General features: G+C 43.0%; 3 protein-coding genes across 5 annotated transcripts in view; 2 read left to right on the top strand and 1 right to left on the bottom strand.

Moving 5' to 3' along the window:
* sos2 (son of sevenless homolog 2 (Drosophila)) overlaps positions 1 to 3266 on the top strand; it is a 31567-nt gene extending 28301 nt beyond the window's left edge. Inside the window, exon 23 of the mRNA XM_030443884.1 lies at positions 331 to 3266. Coding sequence (XP_030299744.1) covers positions 331 to 828 — 498 coding nt within the window. The 3' untranslated portion in view covers positions 829 to 3266. The remainder of the gene's footprint in view (positions 1 to 330) is intronic.
* Positions 3267 to 4119: 853 nt separating this feature from the next.
* Positions 4120 to 10846, bottom strand: LOC115597696 (rho guanine nucleotide exchange factor 33). 2 transcript variants are annotated; one of them, XM_030443886.1, is made up of 15 exons: positions 10451 to 10846; positions 9993 to 10108; positions 9476 to 9520; positions 9172 to 9336; positions 8937 to 9037; positions 8266 to 8399; positions 8044 to 8164; positions 7643 to 7781; positions 7451 to 7555; positions 7274 to 7363; positions 6945 to 7090; positions 6726 to 6824; positions 5268 to 5946; positions 5038 to 5141; positions 4120 to 4952 (listed from the first exon to the last, which is right to left on the bottom strand). In XM_030443886.1, exons 3-15 carry the CDS (start codon positions 9515 to 9517, stop codon positions 4850 to 4852), a joined length of 2028 nt encoding a protein of 675 aa, XP_030299746.1. In that variant the 5' UTR covers positions 9518 to 9520; positions 9993 to 10108; positions 10451 to 10846; the 3' UTR covers positions 4120 to 4849. The 2 variants fall into 2 exon arrangements, with proteins under 2 accessions (XP_030299746.1, XP_030299745.1); XM_030443885.1 differs by having other exon boundaries at positions 6726 to 6827; positions 10451 to 10845.
* A 951-nt stretch (positions 10847 to 11797) lies between these two features.
* Positions 11798 to 16115, top strand: cdkn3 (cyclin dependent kinase inhibitor 3). 2 transcript variants are annotated; one of them, XM_030391569.1, is made up of 8 exons: positions 11798 to 11882; positions 12722 to 12810; positions 12920 to 12975; positions 13063 to 13107; positions 13603 to 13825; positions 14953 to 14984; positions 15175 to 15278; positions 15487 to 16115. In XM_030391569.1, the coding sequence occupies exons 2-8, from the start codon at positions 12731 to 12733 to the stop codon at positions 15574 to 15576; spliced, it is 630 nt and encodes a 209-aa protein (XP_030247429.1). In that variant the 5' UTR covers positions 11798 to 11882; positions 12722 to 12730; the 3' UTR covers positions 15577 to 16115. The 2 variants fall into 2 exon arrangements, with proteins under 2 accessions (XP_030247429.1, XP_030247430.1); XM_030391570.1 differs by lacking the exon at positions 11798 to 11882 and adding an exon at positions 11916 to 11946.
* Positions 16116 to 16672: the final 557 nt, after the last annotated feature.

Raw genomic sequence — 16672 nt, forward strand, 5'->3', positions numbered from 1 at the left:
ATACACACGGGTTAATGCGTATCTCGGTTTTTGAGTTACAGTTCTGTACATGATGGGTACAACAGGAAAAAAGCAACTAGATAAACCCAAATGCACAACTTGCATTTATAGTAGCAAATAAGAAGTGATGATGAAGAGTTGGAGAGAGAAGTAGTTGTTTTAGATTCCTTCCAAGTGCTTGAACAGTGGTCGAATTGTACTCTTAAAAAGCTGTACGAAACCACAAAACAGCAAAAATTAGTGGGATATTTTAGTGGCATAAATATGTTATAGTAATCGTCTTCTGTTAGCAACGCTTATTGACACACTTCTGTTCACTCTGTGTCTCAGCTGAGCTCCATGTCCGACAGCCCCCCTGCCATCCCTCCCCGGCTGCCCCCTCCTCCGCCCAGGAACCAGCCTCGACCGCTGATCTACAACGGCCCACCGAGCGACGGCCCCCTGCCCAGCCCTCCGCCTCCGCCTCCCCGCGACCCTCTGCCCGACACGCCTCCCCCGGTGCCCCAGCGGCCTCCGGAGATCTTCATCAACTACCCCCTCAACCTGCAGCCTTCCCCCGTGGGCCGATACCACTGGGACTTCAGCAGCTCGCCCAGCTCCCCCAACACCCCGCCCAGCACGCCGTCTCCTCGCGTCCCCAGGCGGAGCTGCCCGCTCAGCGCCAGCCAGAACAGCCTCTGCCCTCTCCCCATCACCGCTCCACCTGTGCCCCCACGCCACAACTCCAGCCCGCAACTCCCTAAACTCCCACCAAAGACGTACAAAAGGGAGCTGCTACCGCCGCCACAAGGCCTCACATTGGTGGAGAACACCGACAGCAGCCAGTGAAGCGAACTTCAAACTGTCTCCTGCAAACTAAGACACAGTGGACTCAAAGCTACTGATCAGAAAGAACACACTCAACTCCACCTTCCCTCCCTCTGCATCGACCAATCACACCCCCGCTGTGCCTCTCAGGGGATCAGTAGCTCCGCCTTCATTGTAAACCCTCTGTGCCAATGAGAAACCCACACCGGCGTGCCAGCTAATAAACAACAAGGAGTGTTTGTGTCTGTTTCTTCTGTACGGAGCGGGACCGCCTGCTCCTGATGAAAGTTCTCACCCCTCAAAACTTACACTTTTACCCCACGTCCCACTCCTCCGTCAGGGTGGGGCGAACGTGGGGGGCCTTGGACTTTGTAGCCTCAACTGTCATGCTTTGTTTCTTTGGGCATTGACATCATGTGGAGTCCTGCTGCAGCTCACACGGATTTTTACGACCTCCTCACTGAGACGTAGCTCTTTCGCAGTGGTTGTGAGCAGCATTGACTTGTTTTTTCCTACAAACTGAAACAGTTGCCAAAGTCTTATTTTATGCAGGGGGATAAGGGATTTCTTTTTTTTCTTTTTTTTTTTTAAGAAATGTGACATTAAAAGAAACGCATAAAGGAGGCGACACTGAATCCCCCACCTTGTATCTCAACTGTACACTGTGACTGTAAAAGACGTGAGTCAAACTGTCTGACTGTTTTTTGTCTGCAGCCACAAAACGTTGCCTTTCAAAAGAAATCCAACAGCGGTGACCTCTGACCCCAGGCTCCAGTCATCACGAGCTGAGAACACTCCATTTGCACATCGAGTTTGGGCAAAGTCAGCAGGTTTCGATTAGACTTTTTAAAAAAAAAAACAAACGTCTGCCACGATATCAAACAGGAGAGGAAACGCGTATTTTCCCGCTGATGTCTTAACCGAACCCCTTACAGACGTGCGCTGCTGTCTCGACACTGTGCTCTCCTCCAAAAGAAAAAGCCCTCACGACCAACTCTTCTTCATTGGTATTAAAACTTCAGCACTAGCAACCTCCCACCAGTGGCTGCTTGAGAAAATACCTTAAAAAAAAAACAACAAAACAAAAAAAAAAACACGAAAAAGAGGAACTTTTTAACCTTCTGTATCTCTCTCTTTTTTTTCTTTCTGCTTGAAAACATTTTGGAAAGACTGAAATAATCCATGCATCATGCTCAAGATGTGCCTTTTATTTTGTTTTCTACTTTACAGAAATAAGCAAATGGTGTCTAAAATGCTAAAAAATAAAGTTGCCTATGTAATGTTTAGAACAAAAGCTATACACTATGAAATTGTACATGTTTGTGGATACTGTGTATATATAACATGTATACACTAACTAAATAATTTGTATAAAGTGACAAGTTTTTTTCTCTCCCCCCCCCCCCGCCCCCCCTTGTTGTATTGTACCCTCATCCGCATCTGTTCAGTTGAATATTGCCTAATAATCCAATGCTGCTACAGTCGGATAAAAAAACATAAAAACTTTTAAAAAAACAAGAAAAAAACAGGTCACTGTCACTAACTTACTTACAGACAATCTCCAGTTGAAACACTGGGAGTATTAACTGAGGAAAGCCATTTTTTTCTCCCCCCGCCCCCCTTTAGCTGTTTTAAAGCAATGAGAAAAAAAACAAACAAATACAAGTTCAATATGCCAAGCACTTACTTAGACGTGTGCTTCACTTTGTACATCCTACTAATTGCCTTTTTCTCCTTTTCAAAGATTTTTTAATGCTAACACTCATTAAAAACAGAGGTTGGAATCGTATTAAAGCTGCAGTTGGATATACACCATACGCCTGTATTCAGCTGCACGTGTTCGAGCGTAGTGAAGAATTGGGACTTTATTATTTTGTTGTTTTTTTTTTCCTGAGAAACACACTTTGTGCACTTTAGGCTGTACTGTTGAAGAGCCACAGTTGTTATAGGTCATGTTTGTTAAAAAAAAGAACGAAAAGAAAAATGCAATGGTCCTATGCAACTGTTCAACTCACTTTCTACATGGATCAGGGCAGAAAAACACGAGTCTACCGCCTCACCCTCATCCCCCCCCCCCCCCCAGAAAACACCTGAGGATGTCCGACCACAACATCACTCGCGCCCGTTTTTCTCCTCGCTTTGCCCTGAAAATAGACCGAGCCCTCCTCCAGAGATGAGTTACAGAGGACCGATATCTTTGCTCACGTTCTGTCCATTTTGTCCCGTTTCCCAAGTCAGTATTGGTGGGGTTATTTTTGCCAAACTATTCTTTTCTCCTTTGTTTGTTTTTTTTCTTTTTCAAAACCCCGACAAAATAACAGATTGGTTTTCCTCCGGTGGCACTGTAACAGCTTGATCCAGCAGTCGGTTTATTTGGTGGTATGTGGCCTTTTAACTGCTTTGTATTAATGGTCTTGATGAGATTAATAAATCACCCAGTCTTATTTTGTACTGAACTACTCATTTCTCTTCTTGTTTTTTTTGTTTTGTTTTGTTTTTCTTTTGTTCTAAGTGTTGGAAGTAAGCTGAAGAATGAGGAGTAGCCCGACATTATGGGACGTGTCTTGTCATCTGATCGCACTTTGGTTTGGAATATATTATTAAGAATTATGTTTCCATTTTTGTATAATAGCCACTAAATCCTACACACTGGTCTTTTTAAATATGCGGCTGCAACTAGCGTCCGGTTAGCTTCGTTTAGTATTGACCGGAAACATGAGGAACAGCTAGCGTCTCTCTGTCCGTCCATCTAGTGACGCCTCTAAATCTCAATAATAAACCAATTATATCGTTAATGTGATACACTGTTTTTTTCCAACGAACCAACTCAGTGAAGGCAACAAATACTATCCAATCAGAGGCAGAGAAGGGCGGGTCATGTAACTGTCATCCTGAGAAAAGAAATATGAAATTTATGACTATTTAACAGATGCGATGAAATGTAAGTACTGTACTGAAGTGCAATTTTGAGGTACTTTCCTTGAGTATTTCCATTTTCTGCGACTTCACACTTCCACATTTTGAAGGCAAATACTGTACTTTTTACTCCACTACATCTCTCTGGAAACTTTAGTTGCTAGTTACTTTGCAGGCTGCATCGGAGCCAAAGCAGCGCGTTTTAAAATATATTTATTTTATCAGCAGTCGGATAAAAACAAGATTTTGTCAGTCAGATAATCGGCCAGGTTGATAATAGTTTGATCCATAGTATAAAGTACATGAAGCACATGTTAATGCATGTATTATTTACTTTTACTTCTACTTTTAAATGTATGTATTGCCAGAAAATTACTTTAGATAAGTAAGTACATGTCAGATACTTAGAGACTTTTATTCGAGCACAAATCATGAGTGACTTTCACTTTTATCTTTTAGGATGATATCTTTATTTTTATTACTTTTGGGTACTTTTTACAAAACTGCTTTTACACAGAGGTGTTAGTTGTTTCCAGTATTTGTGATCGCTGAATTTTAACTTACAGTAAGAGGAGTGATGGTGACTGTTGTTTTATCATTTGGTGTTAATTCTCTGCCAGAAAGCAAGCAAGTGTTTTTTCCCCCAAAAGCTTTCCGTCACATCTTCCTTTGGATATTTAAAAAATTAAACTAGCACCGTGCTTTAGCTGCATTTCATCATCACATGTCACCATCTCACCTCCAGTTGAAATCATTTGTTTTTGAATATTTAAGTGTGTATTTCAGTATTTAGTGCGACCTATTTGTTGAATAACAGAATCTTTTTTTTCTTTTTTTTTTGACACACAAACTCCAACATATTCTCAGATTTTATCCAGCGTGTCAAAGTGTAATCCTTAAAAACCAAACAGCTGAATAGAGAGAGAGGTCTGCGGTGTCCAAAAAAGGTTCAGATTCAACAGAAAGTCCAGAAGAATTTCTGTTTCAGGTCCATGAATTCAGTTTTCACTTTTGAGAACTTGTATCCTTCACAGAACTCACGGCTTGTAACCTCAGAGTTTTTTTGTGTGCAGCAGTTCGTAGTGATCGTCCTCTCGTCTCCGGTGAGGACAGCGGGGGGTGGGGGTCAGACGGTGCTGCAGGGTCCCTCGCTGTCTTCGCTGTCGTCCCACAATCCTCCGCCGCTCATGACCGCTGCGTGGTTACCTCTCTGATGAGGCAGGCCCGGTCTGAAGAAACACAACACGCAGAGGTTTTAGATTTTACCTCCAGAGTGTAATGACATCATGATTCCACCGGCTGAAAGGATCTCACCTCAGATTTTCTCTGTTCGAGTTGAAGGTCTGAAAGCTTTGCCGCGTTGTAGCTTGAATCGGTATGAAGCCTTGTCTGCTGTCTTTCTCCGGAGCTGAATCAGCCTGCAGAGAGAAAGTTTAAGAGTAAAACTAACAGGAAGGGAGAATGTGGTTATTGATCTATACTCTTAGCATCAGTCCATCACCGTGACGATAGTAGATGACAGGGGCTCCAGTGTGGACAGGTACCTGTTTGGATGGGTCGTCCCAGATGGGCCTGAAGGCACTTTTCGGGTGTAGAGGCGGCGACCCCTTCCTGACGCTGACCAGCCTCTTCCCGTAGGAGCTGACCAGGCAGGGCTTGGGCCCGTCCACGCACGGCCCGGCTGTGGTCCTCAGAGGAGGGTGAGGGGTCAGCCGGGGGATCTGCCACCTCAGACACACAGTCCTCTCTCTGGGCGCCTCCCTCGACTGCTGCTGCTGCTGCTGCTGCTGGCTGTACGAGGGCTTCAACAGCACCGGCACCTGGCTGTCCTCCCCGCTGTCCTCCTCGCTGTTGCTGATCTCCCTGCGCAGGGTGCCGTCAGGACTGCAGGAGGTGACGGAGGAGTAGTCGAAGGCGGAGGTGTCGTCCGCGTCCGTCTCGCAGTCCTCGTGGTCGTCGTGAGGCGGCTCCAGCCCGTTGGTCGCATTCCCGGTGGTCTGGCTGAAGGTGCCCTGACCCGAGTCGCTGTTCTCCCCCCACGCGGCGGCGTCGGGGGTGAGGAGGGAGCAGCAGGCGTGTCCGCAGTCTCGGCCCGGCTGGATCGGGGCGGTCCGGTCTCTTCCACAGTCCTTCCTCCTCACCGGGCTGCAGGACCAGCACTCGAGACGCATCGAGTGGCAGGCGTCCACGCCGTTAGTGAGGCCGACAGCCTGCGGGTCGTCTCTGAGGGAGAGACGGGGGACAATCTGTAGAACATCTACTCAGGGGCCAAAACTTAAAGGAACATTTCACCCAAAAGGGAAAGTTGGATTCAATTTCATAGCTGATGACTGAATTTTCATTTTTGAGTGAACTTTTCCTTTAAAGGTGTTTTAAAGGATTTTTTTTTTTCTCACACTTGTAGTTACTTTGCAGGGAATCAAGGCCTTGAAAGTGTTTGAAAATAGACATAATGAACAATTTAGAAGTGTTCACACATTCAAGCCTCCGTCTGTTTTTAAATCGATGTCCGTGAGCGTCTGTAAAGCCTGCTGGTTCTCAGTGTTTAAACAGTAATTCACCTTGACCCATTTTGGGCGCTTGAATTTGCAAAAAAAAATGGGCCTGGAAAGTCATTGAAAATACCTGGAATTTGATTTTTAAACAGGATGCAAGCCTGTTCTTTCATAACTTGTTTTAAGGCAAATATTCCATTTAATAATAATAATAATAATAATAATAATAATGAGGTTACTTATAGAGCACATTTCAGGAACAAACATCACAAAGTGCTTCAATAAAGGAACAAAAAAAGAGAGAGCAAAAAACATTGAGACAAGCAGCTAAAGAAAAAAAGCTGTGTAATAATAGAGCGTCAACAAAAATCTGTCTGCAAGTTGTTTTTCTGAGATGAAAGGATGGTAGGAAGGTAAAATCATGAACTCCGGCATAGGTGTAAATGTCTGTGAGGAGAGCCACTCAGTCTGCTGCTGTGTGGAGCCAGCAGAGGGCGACACACTCACCTCTGAGCTGCAGCGGTGGACTCCTGCTGACAGTCTCTGGTCTGTTGGCTCCTCCTGCAACAGTTCGAAGAGGATCCACCTGCCACCGCATCAGAGCAGCTGCTGTCCACACACACACATAGAAAACACACATTTTAATCTCTGAGTCTGTTAATCAAAGACACAGAGTGCCATCTCATGTGATGTCAGAGGCTCTGATGTTTCTCATGATGCCCTGACCTTTGTCCTGATGCTTCTCCCTCCTCCCACCGGACGTCTTCCTCCAGGGTGACGTGACAGCGGGACAAAATGCTCCTCAGTGCTCGCTCAGTTCCCAGCAGGAGGCTGCAGTCAGGATGCTCTTTCCCCGTCCACTGCAACAAGTTCTAGAGGAGAATGGAGAAAAAATCAGCAGAAATTTACCAGAAAAATTGCTACATTGTTCAGATTATCTCCAGTTTTCACGCGTTGTATCTTCTGCTCTCAGTGTTTTTAAGATGCTGGACTTGAGGTTGACCTGCGGTGTCACACTGATGTACCTGCAGCTCCACCGGCGGCCGCTGACTCACCTGAATGTGGCTCAGGTAGCTGTGTATGCGAGACACAGGTGCCAACAGCAGGGAGAGCAGTTTCATTTCCTCTCTCTCCATCTGGCCGTTCTGTTGAAACAACATCCACGAGCACGTTTTATTTCTCAGGTGAATTAGACTGATGATGTTATAGCTGTCTACTTTACTTTACAATACCTGCGTCTTGTGACTTTTCTCAGCTTGATTTAGTCGTCTGAACTCCAGCGAGAGGAACGACGCCAGGGTGGTCGTGTATCCGAGGTACATGTCGGAGAAGGCTGTCTGGAAAACACAGAGTCAGAGCAGTCGTGAGCTCCGTTGGTGTTCAGAAAAACAGATTAAAATCATAAAAATGATCAAGCAGCCCACGTCGTTCTGTCCGATGAGCTGCACCAGGATGTCTCCGACCAGAGACTTCCAGTGTTCGGCGGACAGTCGCTCCTGCAGGGTGTTTCTGAAGAGCAGATGTCTCTGCAGCAGCTGCTCCACAAACTTCAGATACGTCTGACTGGATCACAAACACAAAAAAAGGAGGAAGATGGGAGGAAATTAAGAGCAGAGAGGAGATTGTTCAGATTTTGCTCCCCTGACCTGAGCACATTATGTGTTTGATCATGCTCACATATTAAAGCCCACTTGAGATGATGCATTTTCAGTTTTGGCATCTGTGTTGCATCATTTGCGCAACTGTGTTCTCAGGTTTTGGTGTCCCGGAAGAATTCGGTCAAGTAAGTATGCGACATGTGTCAAATGAACTGTCTAACACTCACTATGGCTCCGCTGTCATGAGGTGAGCCGGTGGCGATCTGTATTTGTCGTACAGCTGGTTTAAAGTCGACACGTACTCCCACTCAGAGTGGAGAAGCTGCATCGCCACCTGATGTCGCGCATCTGCAGGAACAAGAACATGTTAAGCGAGCTGCACGGACGAGGCTTTCGCAGGGAGGTTTGTACTGTCGCTATCGTCTCGCTGACAGAAGGTGTTCGCTCACCTGTGCCTTCATTCAGTCCTGCCTTGAGGCCCTGCAGGAAACAGTGGAGGAGCAGTTTCCCTCTGGACAGACAGGCGGGCGGAGCAGACGAACACTCGCACTGTCTCCGCTCACAGGACGAGTCCGCTGGATCACTGCCGAGACAACAGAGGTGGAGGAATGTCTCTAACACGGCTACACTTTGTTCTCTATGGCACAAACCAGAAAGAGCTCCACTGCCCCCTTTAAATAAATCAATGTATCTGTATTTGTGCTTTCAGTCTTGCATATATTTCAAAGTAGTTGTTAACTTCAAAAGCCAATTCCAATTCTTGTTTGGCTCTTTTTTATTTCTTGTATGTGTTTTTGGCCTTTGGGGTCAACTTCAGAGAAGACACCAACGGAGCTAAAGCATCTGCAAGTAAACACAGATGGAACTGTTGAACTTTGATCGAGTTAAACAAGTTAATCTTTATCTGTCAAGAGATACTGATGAGACATAGGAGTCAGCGAAGTTCTTCTGAAAAAATGGCAATGTAGCAATTTCCTCAACAAATAAATACATTTTTTGGGTGAACATTTCCTTTAATTTTGCTAACACTGGATTGTCTGAGCAGACTAGCTCCTGGACTATAATCTAATTTACCTATAGATATAATTCCAAAGCTTGTTTTTTATTTTATGTGCTGTACCTGTCTCTGTGTTTGGATGAGGAGCTCTTCCCCTCCTGCAGCGGTCTCTGTCTGTTGCTGTACAGCTGCAGGATCTGACACTGCATCACGCCAAGTTCCTCCTGCAGGACGACACGACGATGAGAGCTTTCGTCAGAACTACATCTCATCATTTCTGCACTGTTAATGTTAATAAAAGACATTCTGTAACCAAACTTTTGCGCATTTTCAGGAGTTAAAGTAATCCGACCCTCACCCTCAGTGACTCCACCAGGGCCTCCAGGTGAAGCGCTTTCTTCTGGCAGCTCCTCCGGTTCTCCTCCATCTCCTCCCGCAGGTACGTGTCTCCATGTTGGATCTGACTGAGCTCCAGCAGAGCGCTGGTGAAGCCCGTCTTCAACTCCGACACCATGCATTGTAACTGACGGGACAACAAGAGTCAAAATACAATCAATGAGGCACAACAGCAGTGACTTTTGGACCTGGATTTCCAACAGTTTAGTGCGAACTGTCTCTTTAACAGAGCCAGGCTGGCTGATGAGGGGGAAGGTGTGGAATACCTTGGAGATCTCGGTGACGAGCTCGGCCTCCTGAGGCTTCATGACCTGCACGCAGCGAACGACACAAACAAGGCTGTTTGCAAACACACAAACATTAATGGGAACAAACTGTGCAGCCTGACCTGATCTGTTTCATATCTTTATCTGTACAGAGGAGAAAAACACAGCTGAGTTTGTTCTCTTTAAGTCCATCATGCAGAGAAAAGCTTGTTCTCCTGTGTGATTCCCTGTCAAACAGATAGTGTTGCATTCACACAATAGCTACAAAGAAGGGAGGTCAGCCTGCTTTTTTCCCCCCAGCACACTGAATCTTTAACCTCTTCTTAACCAAATGCACATGGAAACAGACAAAAACATGAATATCTGCACAGAGTTTATCTCCATCACTTCAGGTTTTCAGCACAAAAATGTGAATTAAGCATCATTAATTCGTCTTAAAGCCTATAAATGAACCAGAGGAGTTAGAACAAGCTGATTTAAAGACTTTGGTGCCTGTGTGCGTGTTTGTGTGCGGTACCTGCTTCAGTGTTGCCCCTGCCAGCAGCCCCTCTGCTAAAGGAAGTGGCGAGCCAGCCAAAGAGCTCAGCCCTGCAGGGGAAATGGCTGCAGGAGCCAAGATCCCTCCTTATAGGTCTGCCGACAGAAGGACAGGCACGGATCAGCAAAAAACAAAACAAAATGGAAAATGCATTTTAGCCTCGTGTTTTAAACTGCAAATACACCAAATAAAGTCATTTATACACAGAGTAAGAGAGGTTAATAGGAGGCTGATTTTAAATCACTTGTGGAATTAAAATATGTTTTTTTTTGTAGGCTGCAAGATTATAAACTACATCTTTAAGTATGTTATTATATTTCCAAACATGATTATAATGTCACTGGTGTCCAAATATTCAAGAATCCACTATTAAAAAGGAGAAAAGACAGAGACAGGCTGAGTGCTGAAGCTAAAGATAAAGGCTCAAACAAACTCACCTCAGTCGAAGCTGTTTAAAATCTCTCCTCCAGACATCTGCAGAGATGATAAGTGGATCCAAAAGCACTTTCAGACCTCCAGTTTTCTCCTCTGTCCTCTTGTTTTCATTGATTTGCGGTGTTTGATGCGGTGGAGCGCTGCTGAGCTGCGGCTGTTCTGTGCGGACAGCAGATGTCCCGCATGACGCTCAGTGAGCAGCAACACTGTTCACTGCTCAGGATGAATCATGCAAATCACCTAATGGACATTTACAACACAGTTACTGACCGTCATTTAGTCAGTGTTGTGCATCTGCATACACTTGTTTTACAACGATGTGTTCAGGTTTTTTTTTATTTTGTTCATATAGCATTTAAAATGTTGCTCGTGAAGTCATTTTATTTTGAGGTTTTCAGTGTGAGAACATGAGATTCTGTCGGTGGTTCTTCAAGTGATTCTATGGAAGCCCGTTTGAGTCAAGGGGGGAAAAGGTTGAAAGCTAAGTTTGCAAAAATGATGTTCCTATGGTAGGCCAAGTCATAAATATCAAAGTCAGAATTCTGAGATAAAACGTCTAAATGATGAAATAGAAATTGTAAATTATTAAAGTCGAAAATATGAAATTATTTTTATATAATATTTATATAATTTATAATTACAAAAAAGATATGAAATTAAAAGTACAAACTATGTAATAGAAAGTCGAAATAATGAGATAAAAATGTAATAATTCTGAGATAAAACGTCTAATTTACAAAAAAATAATAAAAATGATGAATTTGAAAGTCGAAAAATATGTGATCAAAGTAATAATTCTGAGATAAAACGTCTAAATTACCAAATAAAAACAAAAATTATGAAATATGAAGTCAAAAATATGAAAAAGAAAGGCAGGTAAAAGGTAAAGGAAGGCAAAAAAGTAGACATTGTTGGACAAAACATCTAAATTATGACATAGAAAGTCAAAATTATGAGGTAAAGTAGAAAATATGAGATGGAAATTGATCTTAAAAAATATCAAAGTCATAATTATGTAATTGAAAGTCAAAATAATGAGATGAAAAAGTAAAAATTATTAGAGAAAACATCTGAAATATTAACTCGAAAGTCGAAATAATTGATTTAAATTTTCTTTAAATTGCAGATATGGACTTCCATACATCACAGTGCCTAAACTATCTAAAGAAATTGTGTAAATTATGTTAATATTTTCAAATAAACTGAAAAGCATGTCATTTCCTCGATATTCTAGGGATGTACATATACTTCACTCCGCCCCCGTGGCCCGATCTGTAGAACAAATCCAGCTCACACAATCTGCCGTTGTTATGGTAAGGGGCGTGGCTAGGGGGCAGTACTTGAATCTGATTGGCTGCTCGGCTCATGGAGTTTTCAAATCGCTCTGCAGCTGACGGAGCTGTCAAAACAGACGACAGGAGGAGAGAGTGACCGGTGAGGACACAGAAAACGATCAAATTACACCCCATAATAAGCTAAACAAAACATTTATGCACATGTACGGAATTCTAAACGGCTCTTTGCGCTTTTCTGATAGTGTTTAATAGATAAAGATGTAATTTAAATGTCTGTTTTCGGTCTGACAGAGCTGCACAGCTAATGCTAGCCACAGCCTGCTGCCAGTTCTCCTCGAGCTGTGTCGCCATTCCTGACTTATACTGAATACACTATCAAATGTTGTGTTGTCTTCATCTGCAGAATAATATATGTTTAGTACTGGAGAAAGATCTAGGAACTAGCCAGGTTACAGCATGTTTAATTAATAGTTTACGGTGTGTAAGCTAGCTTCCTGCTGACACGATAGCCTATTTAAAGGGCCATACCTAACATGGCTGTAGCATGTTTAGCCTATATCATGAGGGAACAACAGCTGACAGTGACATAAAGACCTGCACAGTGTAATTCAGTCAACAACAAAAGTTATTTTCTTTGAAGTAAACAAACCAAGCAGCCATTGTTTTAGTGTTAAATCAACATCCTTCTTGCAGTTTCAACAAAAACTCAACATTATGAGCTCCACAATGCTAAAATGTATTGATTGGCTGTTGCATTATGCTGTGATAAAATGCTTTGTTTTTACACCCTGGACTTTGGATGTTGACTGCACATTTAGTAAGTTTCTTGCTTAGACTTGAATCCATCACAACACAAATGTACTTATTTCTAAAAATCTAAAAAGTCTCTTTAAAAGAAGCACACTTATGTGAAGTAAACAGGTTTTGTTCTGTGACTCTGAGCACTGAATTTTAATGTCCTTCCTTTTGTCTCAACAGTCTGAAGCCATGAGGACAAGCGAGTTTGACTCCTCATCCGAGGACGAGGAAGTTGGAGAGGAGCAGCTGACTCCCTTCCACGTCTCCTGGTGAGTTCCAGCAGTTTTCAACCTGTGTGATCAGATAAATGTTCGGTTGAATGTACAAAACAAGCATCCCTGTGTTTATGTTTGTATAATTTTTTTGGTTGGTTTTCAGGTTACCTCTGTCCATAGTGGAGTGCTCGCAGTTTCTCGGGATATGTGCACTACCAGGTAAAGTCATAGTTTATCATGTCACACATCTCTGCGTGTTGCTGGTGTGCCACCGAAAGTAAAAATGTTTGCTCGATCTCACTTCAGGTTGCAAGTACAAAGATATCCGCAGGAGTCTGGAGAGAGATGTTGGTAAGACGAACAAAAGTGCAAATGTTTTTTCAATATCGCTTCTGTTTCTCTATTTATTGTGGACTCGTCATGTCAGACTTGGAGGTAATAAGCCTGCACATTAGATGATGCTGTCGTGAATATGTCTTACCTGCACATGTGATGTTTCAGGTATCTATCGTGCAGACTCCATTTTCTATTTTTGACATTACCTCATACTGGAAAATTGGGGCAATATATTATGTGAGAGTGAAATTATATGGATGGCATAAAGGGAGCTGTCTTGTCTAAAAAATAAAGATTACATTTTAATTTCTAAGGTCCGGTTCAGCAACTTTTAAATGAAATTTAATTCCCCATTTTCCAACAATATGTGCCAATGATGTACCTGACTGTGTAAAATATTCCTATGTGTTATTATGTGTTAGAGAGAAAAGGCCTCTTACGTCAAAGGACAAAACGTCTGATCTTGTAGCAGCAGTTTGTAAGTGCTCTTCTCTCCTTTCTCGTTAACAGAAGAGCTTCAGAATCAGGGTGTACAGGAGGTGTTTGTGTTCTGCACCAGAGGAGAACTGAACAAGTACAGAGTTCCCTCCCTGCTGGACGTCTACCAGCAGCGAGGCTTCACAGTTCACCACATGCCCTTTCCAGACGGAGACGCTCCAGAGCTGGAGCAGTGCTGCCAGATCCTCGAGGAGCTGCAGGTCAGCCTCGAGAACAACAGGAGGACTGTGATCCAGTGAGTGAACTGATGCCTCACACTGCGAGTCGGCGTTCAAACAAAGTGCAGACGAAGAGAACCTTCCGATCACGTAGAGCTATTTTACATTTCCCAGTTTATCTTCCTCGTTGCTCTTGATAACAAAGGAACAGAAATGACTTCCAACATAGAAACACTCACACGTTTGAATTATTCTCGCTGACAGTTCAAGCTGCTGTCAGTAGAAGTTTTCATGTTAAGACAAGTAAAGTGGTATAAAAACAACACTGCTGACACTTGATGTTCTTCAGAAAGTCTGTACTCGGGCTGTGCTGACTGAATGTAAATTATATTACATTCAAAGCTTCTATTGAGGTTTGAGGAATGATGCTCTCCTGTCATACTTTATGACATAATCACAAAACTCAAAGAAAACCTTACATTTTAATAAAGGGATTTATCATTTTAAACAATTTTCTTTTAGCAATGTAGGTTCGGAAGTTTGCTATCTAGAAATAAGGAGATTTTATGTCCTAACACATGAAAAATGATCTGCTCAGATCCTCTTTTTGAATGTGAAAAGTTTTAATTGGACCGTCTCCAACCGTGCACTGTTTTTTGGGGCATGGCAGCAGCTGCACACTTTCAAAGGATTCTGAACTCAAAGGAAATCCTGTGATGAATTCAGAGCAACGTGTTCGCATGGAGGAGGTAAAGACATCTACTGCAGCAGTGAAAAGAAGGTTTCCTGTTTACGTGTCACCCTGTAAAACAAGGAAATGCAAATTCAGCTGAAAAATTACCTGATAGACCTCTTTAAAGGCTCTTAAATCCCAGAGTGAGCTTGCAACAAGAAACACACTGGCTGGATGCCCTTCATATATAAGTGGGTTAATGTAAATGTGAGGCGGCATATTTGTCTCCTCCCCCGGCTAAGGTTGAAAATAAACACTGATGCAGATGTTGTGTTTTTTAAAATATTTGGAGTCCTCTTAAAGCCTCGAAGTGCGAGAAAGCCCCAGAGTACCTCTCACCACAAAGGCTATTTTCTGCAAACCATCACCCTCAGGACACCTCTTATTACGCAACTGAGCTATTTGATTTCAGTTTCTTGCATCTGATTGGATTTTGTGGTTTTTTTTTCTCTTCTCTCTCTTCCCCTTCAGCTGTTACGGCGGCCTGGGACGCTCTGGATTAAGTGAGAATATTTAATTTATCCTTCTACTTTGAAAGTGAACCTCTGCCGTGTGTCACCTTTCTAAATATATCATTTTTACGCTGAATAAGTTTTGACCTTTTTGTTATAAATGTTAAATCCTCTCTCCGGTGAGTGTTATGTCACCGCTCTGATCACACGGCTGTCTTGTCGTGTTTTTCCTGCTGCACAGTCGCTGCCTGCCTGCTGCTTCAACTCTCTGTGACTCTGACGGCAAACAAAGCAATCGAAATCCTCCGGGAGCACCGAGGAGGAGGAGCGATACAAACGGTGAAGGTGAGAGGTTAATTCTCCCTCCCTGAATCTCTTCTATTTAAGGGACTCCAGCCTGATATAGCTTTTGCACAATTAGCACATTAATCATGCATATGCTCAGTATTCATGCCAAACATTTTCCACTACATAAGAATTAAAGATACGATATGTAATATTGCTGCCCAGAACAGATGAAAACATGTTGACATAATTCTGCTCTCTCTCACAGCAATATAACTTCCTCCATGAGTTTCGGGAACGCTACACGGCCTTCCAGGAGAGCAGAGAGGCGTCCACAGAGCGCCCGGTGTCTCGGTGATCACCGCTCTCTCCTCAAAACACGCGCTGTAAAAACACCGATTTCTCTGTTAGCGATTCTGTCCTGAAGCTGTGATGTAATTGTATTCTCTGATGTCTGCACTTTAACAGAATACTCTAATATATTGCTTTTTTTTTCTCTCATCCTCGTTATAATCAAACTGAGGACGTGACGAGGGGATCCTGCTGGGGTGTCGACTTTATAATGTCTTGTGGCGTTTATGCTGCAGTTAAAAGGCAAAAATGGAGGTTTTGGTGATAAACTTTTAGGATGTAAACTTGGGGAAAGTCTGTCTGCTATACTGGAAGATGAGGATGAATAAAACTTGACATCTTTTCGGATGTCAACTCTCATTTTTGGCATTGTTGCTATTTAATTCCTCGTAGTTGGTATCGACTACTCTTTAAGTCCGCAAATCATGTTTTAGAAGACACTGAACAATATTTGCTTGTTTGATTAAGTCGCTGTGAAACTGCTCAGATGTAAACTGTGTTCTCTGTTGTTTTTATAGGCCCTTAAAATAAAACATTTTAGTCTGATTTTGTCTCATTTCGACCGTAGTCATAACTTAACTCTGTACTATAGCAAGACTTTGAGGTACATGGTAAAATAAGTATTCTAACATGCCTACCATGACTATGCTAACAAGACAAATATGTTTCATGCTCACTATGATTGTTTTTGGTGTTGGCATGCTAACGGTACCAGATGAAAATTCAGGGGATCACCACAGTTATAATTCATCCCATGTGGACAATGAATGTCTGACACATTTCAGAGACATTGATGCAGTAGTTATTTAAATACATCGATAACAAACAAAAATGTTACAGGAAAAGTGGGGGGGGGTTACCACATTTATCATTTGACTACATCGTCTGGGAACCATGAATGTCTTAAACGTTGCTCATGTACTAATTTTCTTTAAAGGTGCAATATGTAGGAACTGGATACCTGTCCAAATTCATACTCACAATAAACAGGAAGCAGCATATCACCAGAGCAACCGCTAAGTGCTAGTTAGCTGTGTTTGTAGTTGCCTGGACTGGGAGCTCAGAGTATGAGGCTAGGTTGTTAGCACGCTAACTTCAGTAGA

The sequence above is a fragment of the Sparus aurata genome, chromosome 16 (genome assembly GCF_900880675.1).
Source record: "Sparus aurata chromosome 16, fSpaAur1.1, whole genome shotgun sequence".
Taxonomy (NCBI): domain Eukaryota; kingdom Metazoa; phylum Chordata; class Actinopteri; order Spariformes; family Sparidae; genus Sparus; species Sparus aurata.

Coding starts and splice junctions, on each gene's coding strand:
- LOC115597696 (XM_030443885.1), bottom strand. CDS start 9,517: ATGAAGCCTCAGGAGGCCGAGCTCGTCACCGAGATCTCCAAG. Junction 9,337..9,475: donor TCGTCACCGAGATCTCCAAG/GTATTCCACACC, acceptor TTGTCCCGTCAG/TTACAATGCATGGTGTCGGA. Junction 9,038..9,171: donor CCCTGGTGGAGTCACTGAGG/GTGAGGGTCGGA, acceptor GTCGTCCTGCAG/GAGGAACTTGGCGTGATGCA.
- cdkn3 (XM_030391569.1), top strand. CDS start 12,731: ATGAGGACAAGCGAGTTTGACTCCTCATCCGAGGACGAGGAAGTTGGA. Junction 13,826..14,952: donor AACAGGAGGACTGTGATCCA/GTGAGTGAACTG, acceptor CTTCCCCTTCAG/CTGTTACGGCGGCCTGGGAC. Junction 15,279..15,486: donor GAGCGATACAAACGGTGAAG/GTGAGAGGTTAA, acceptor TCTCTCTCACAG/CAATATAACTTCCTCCATGA.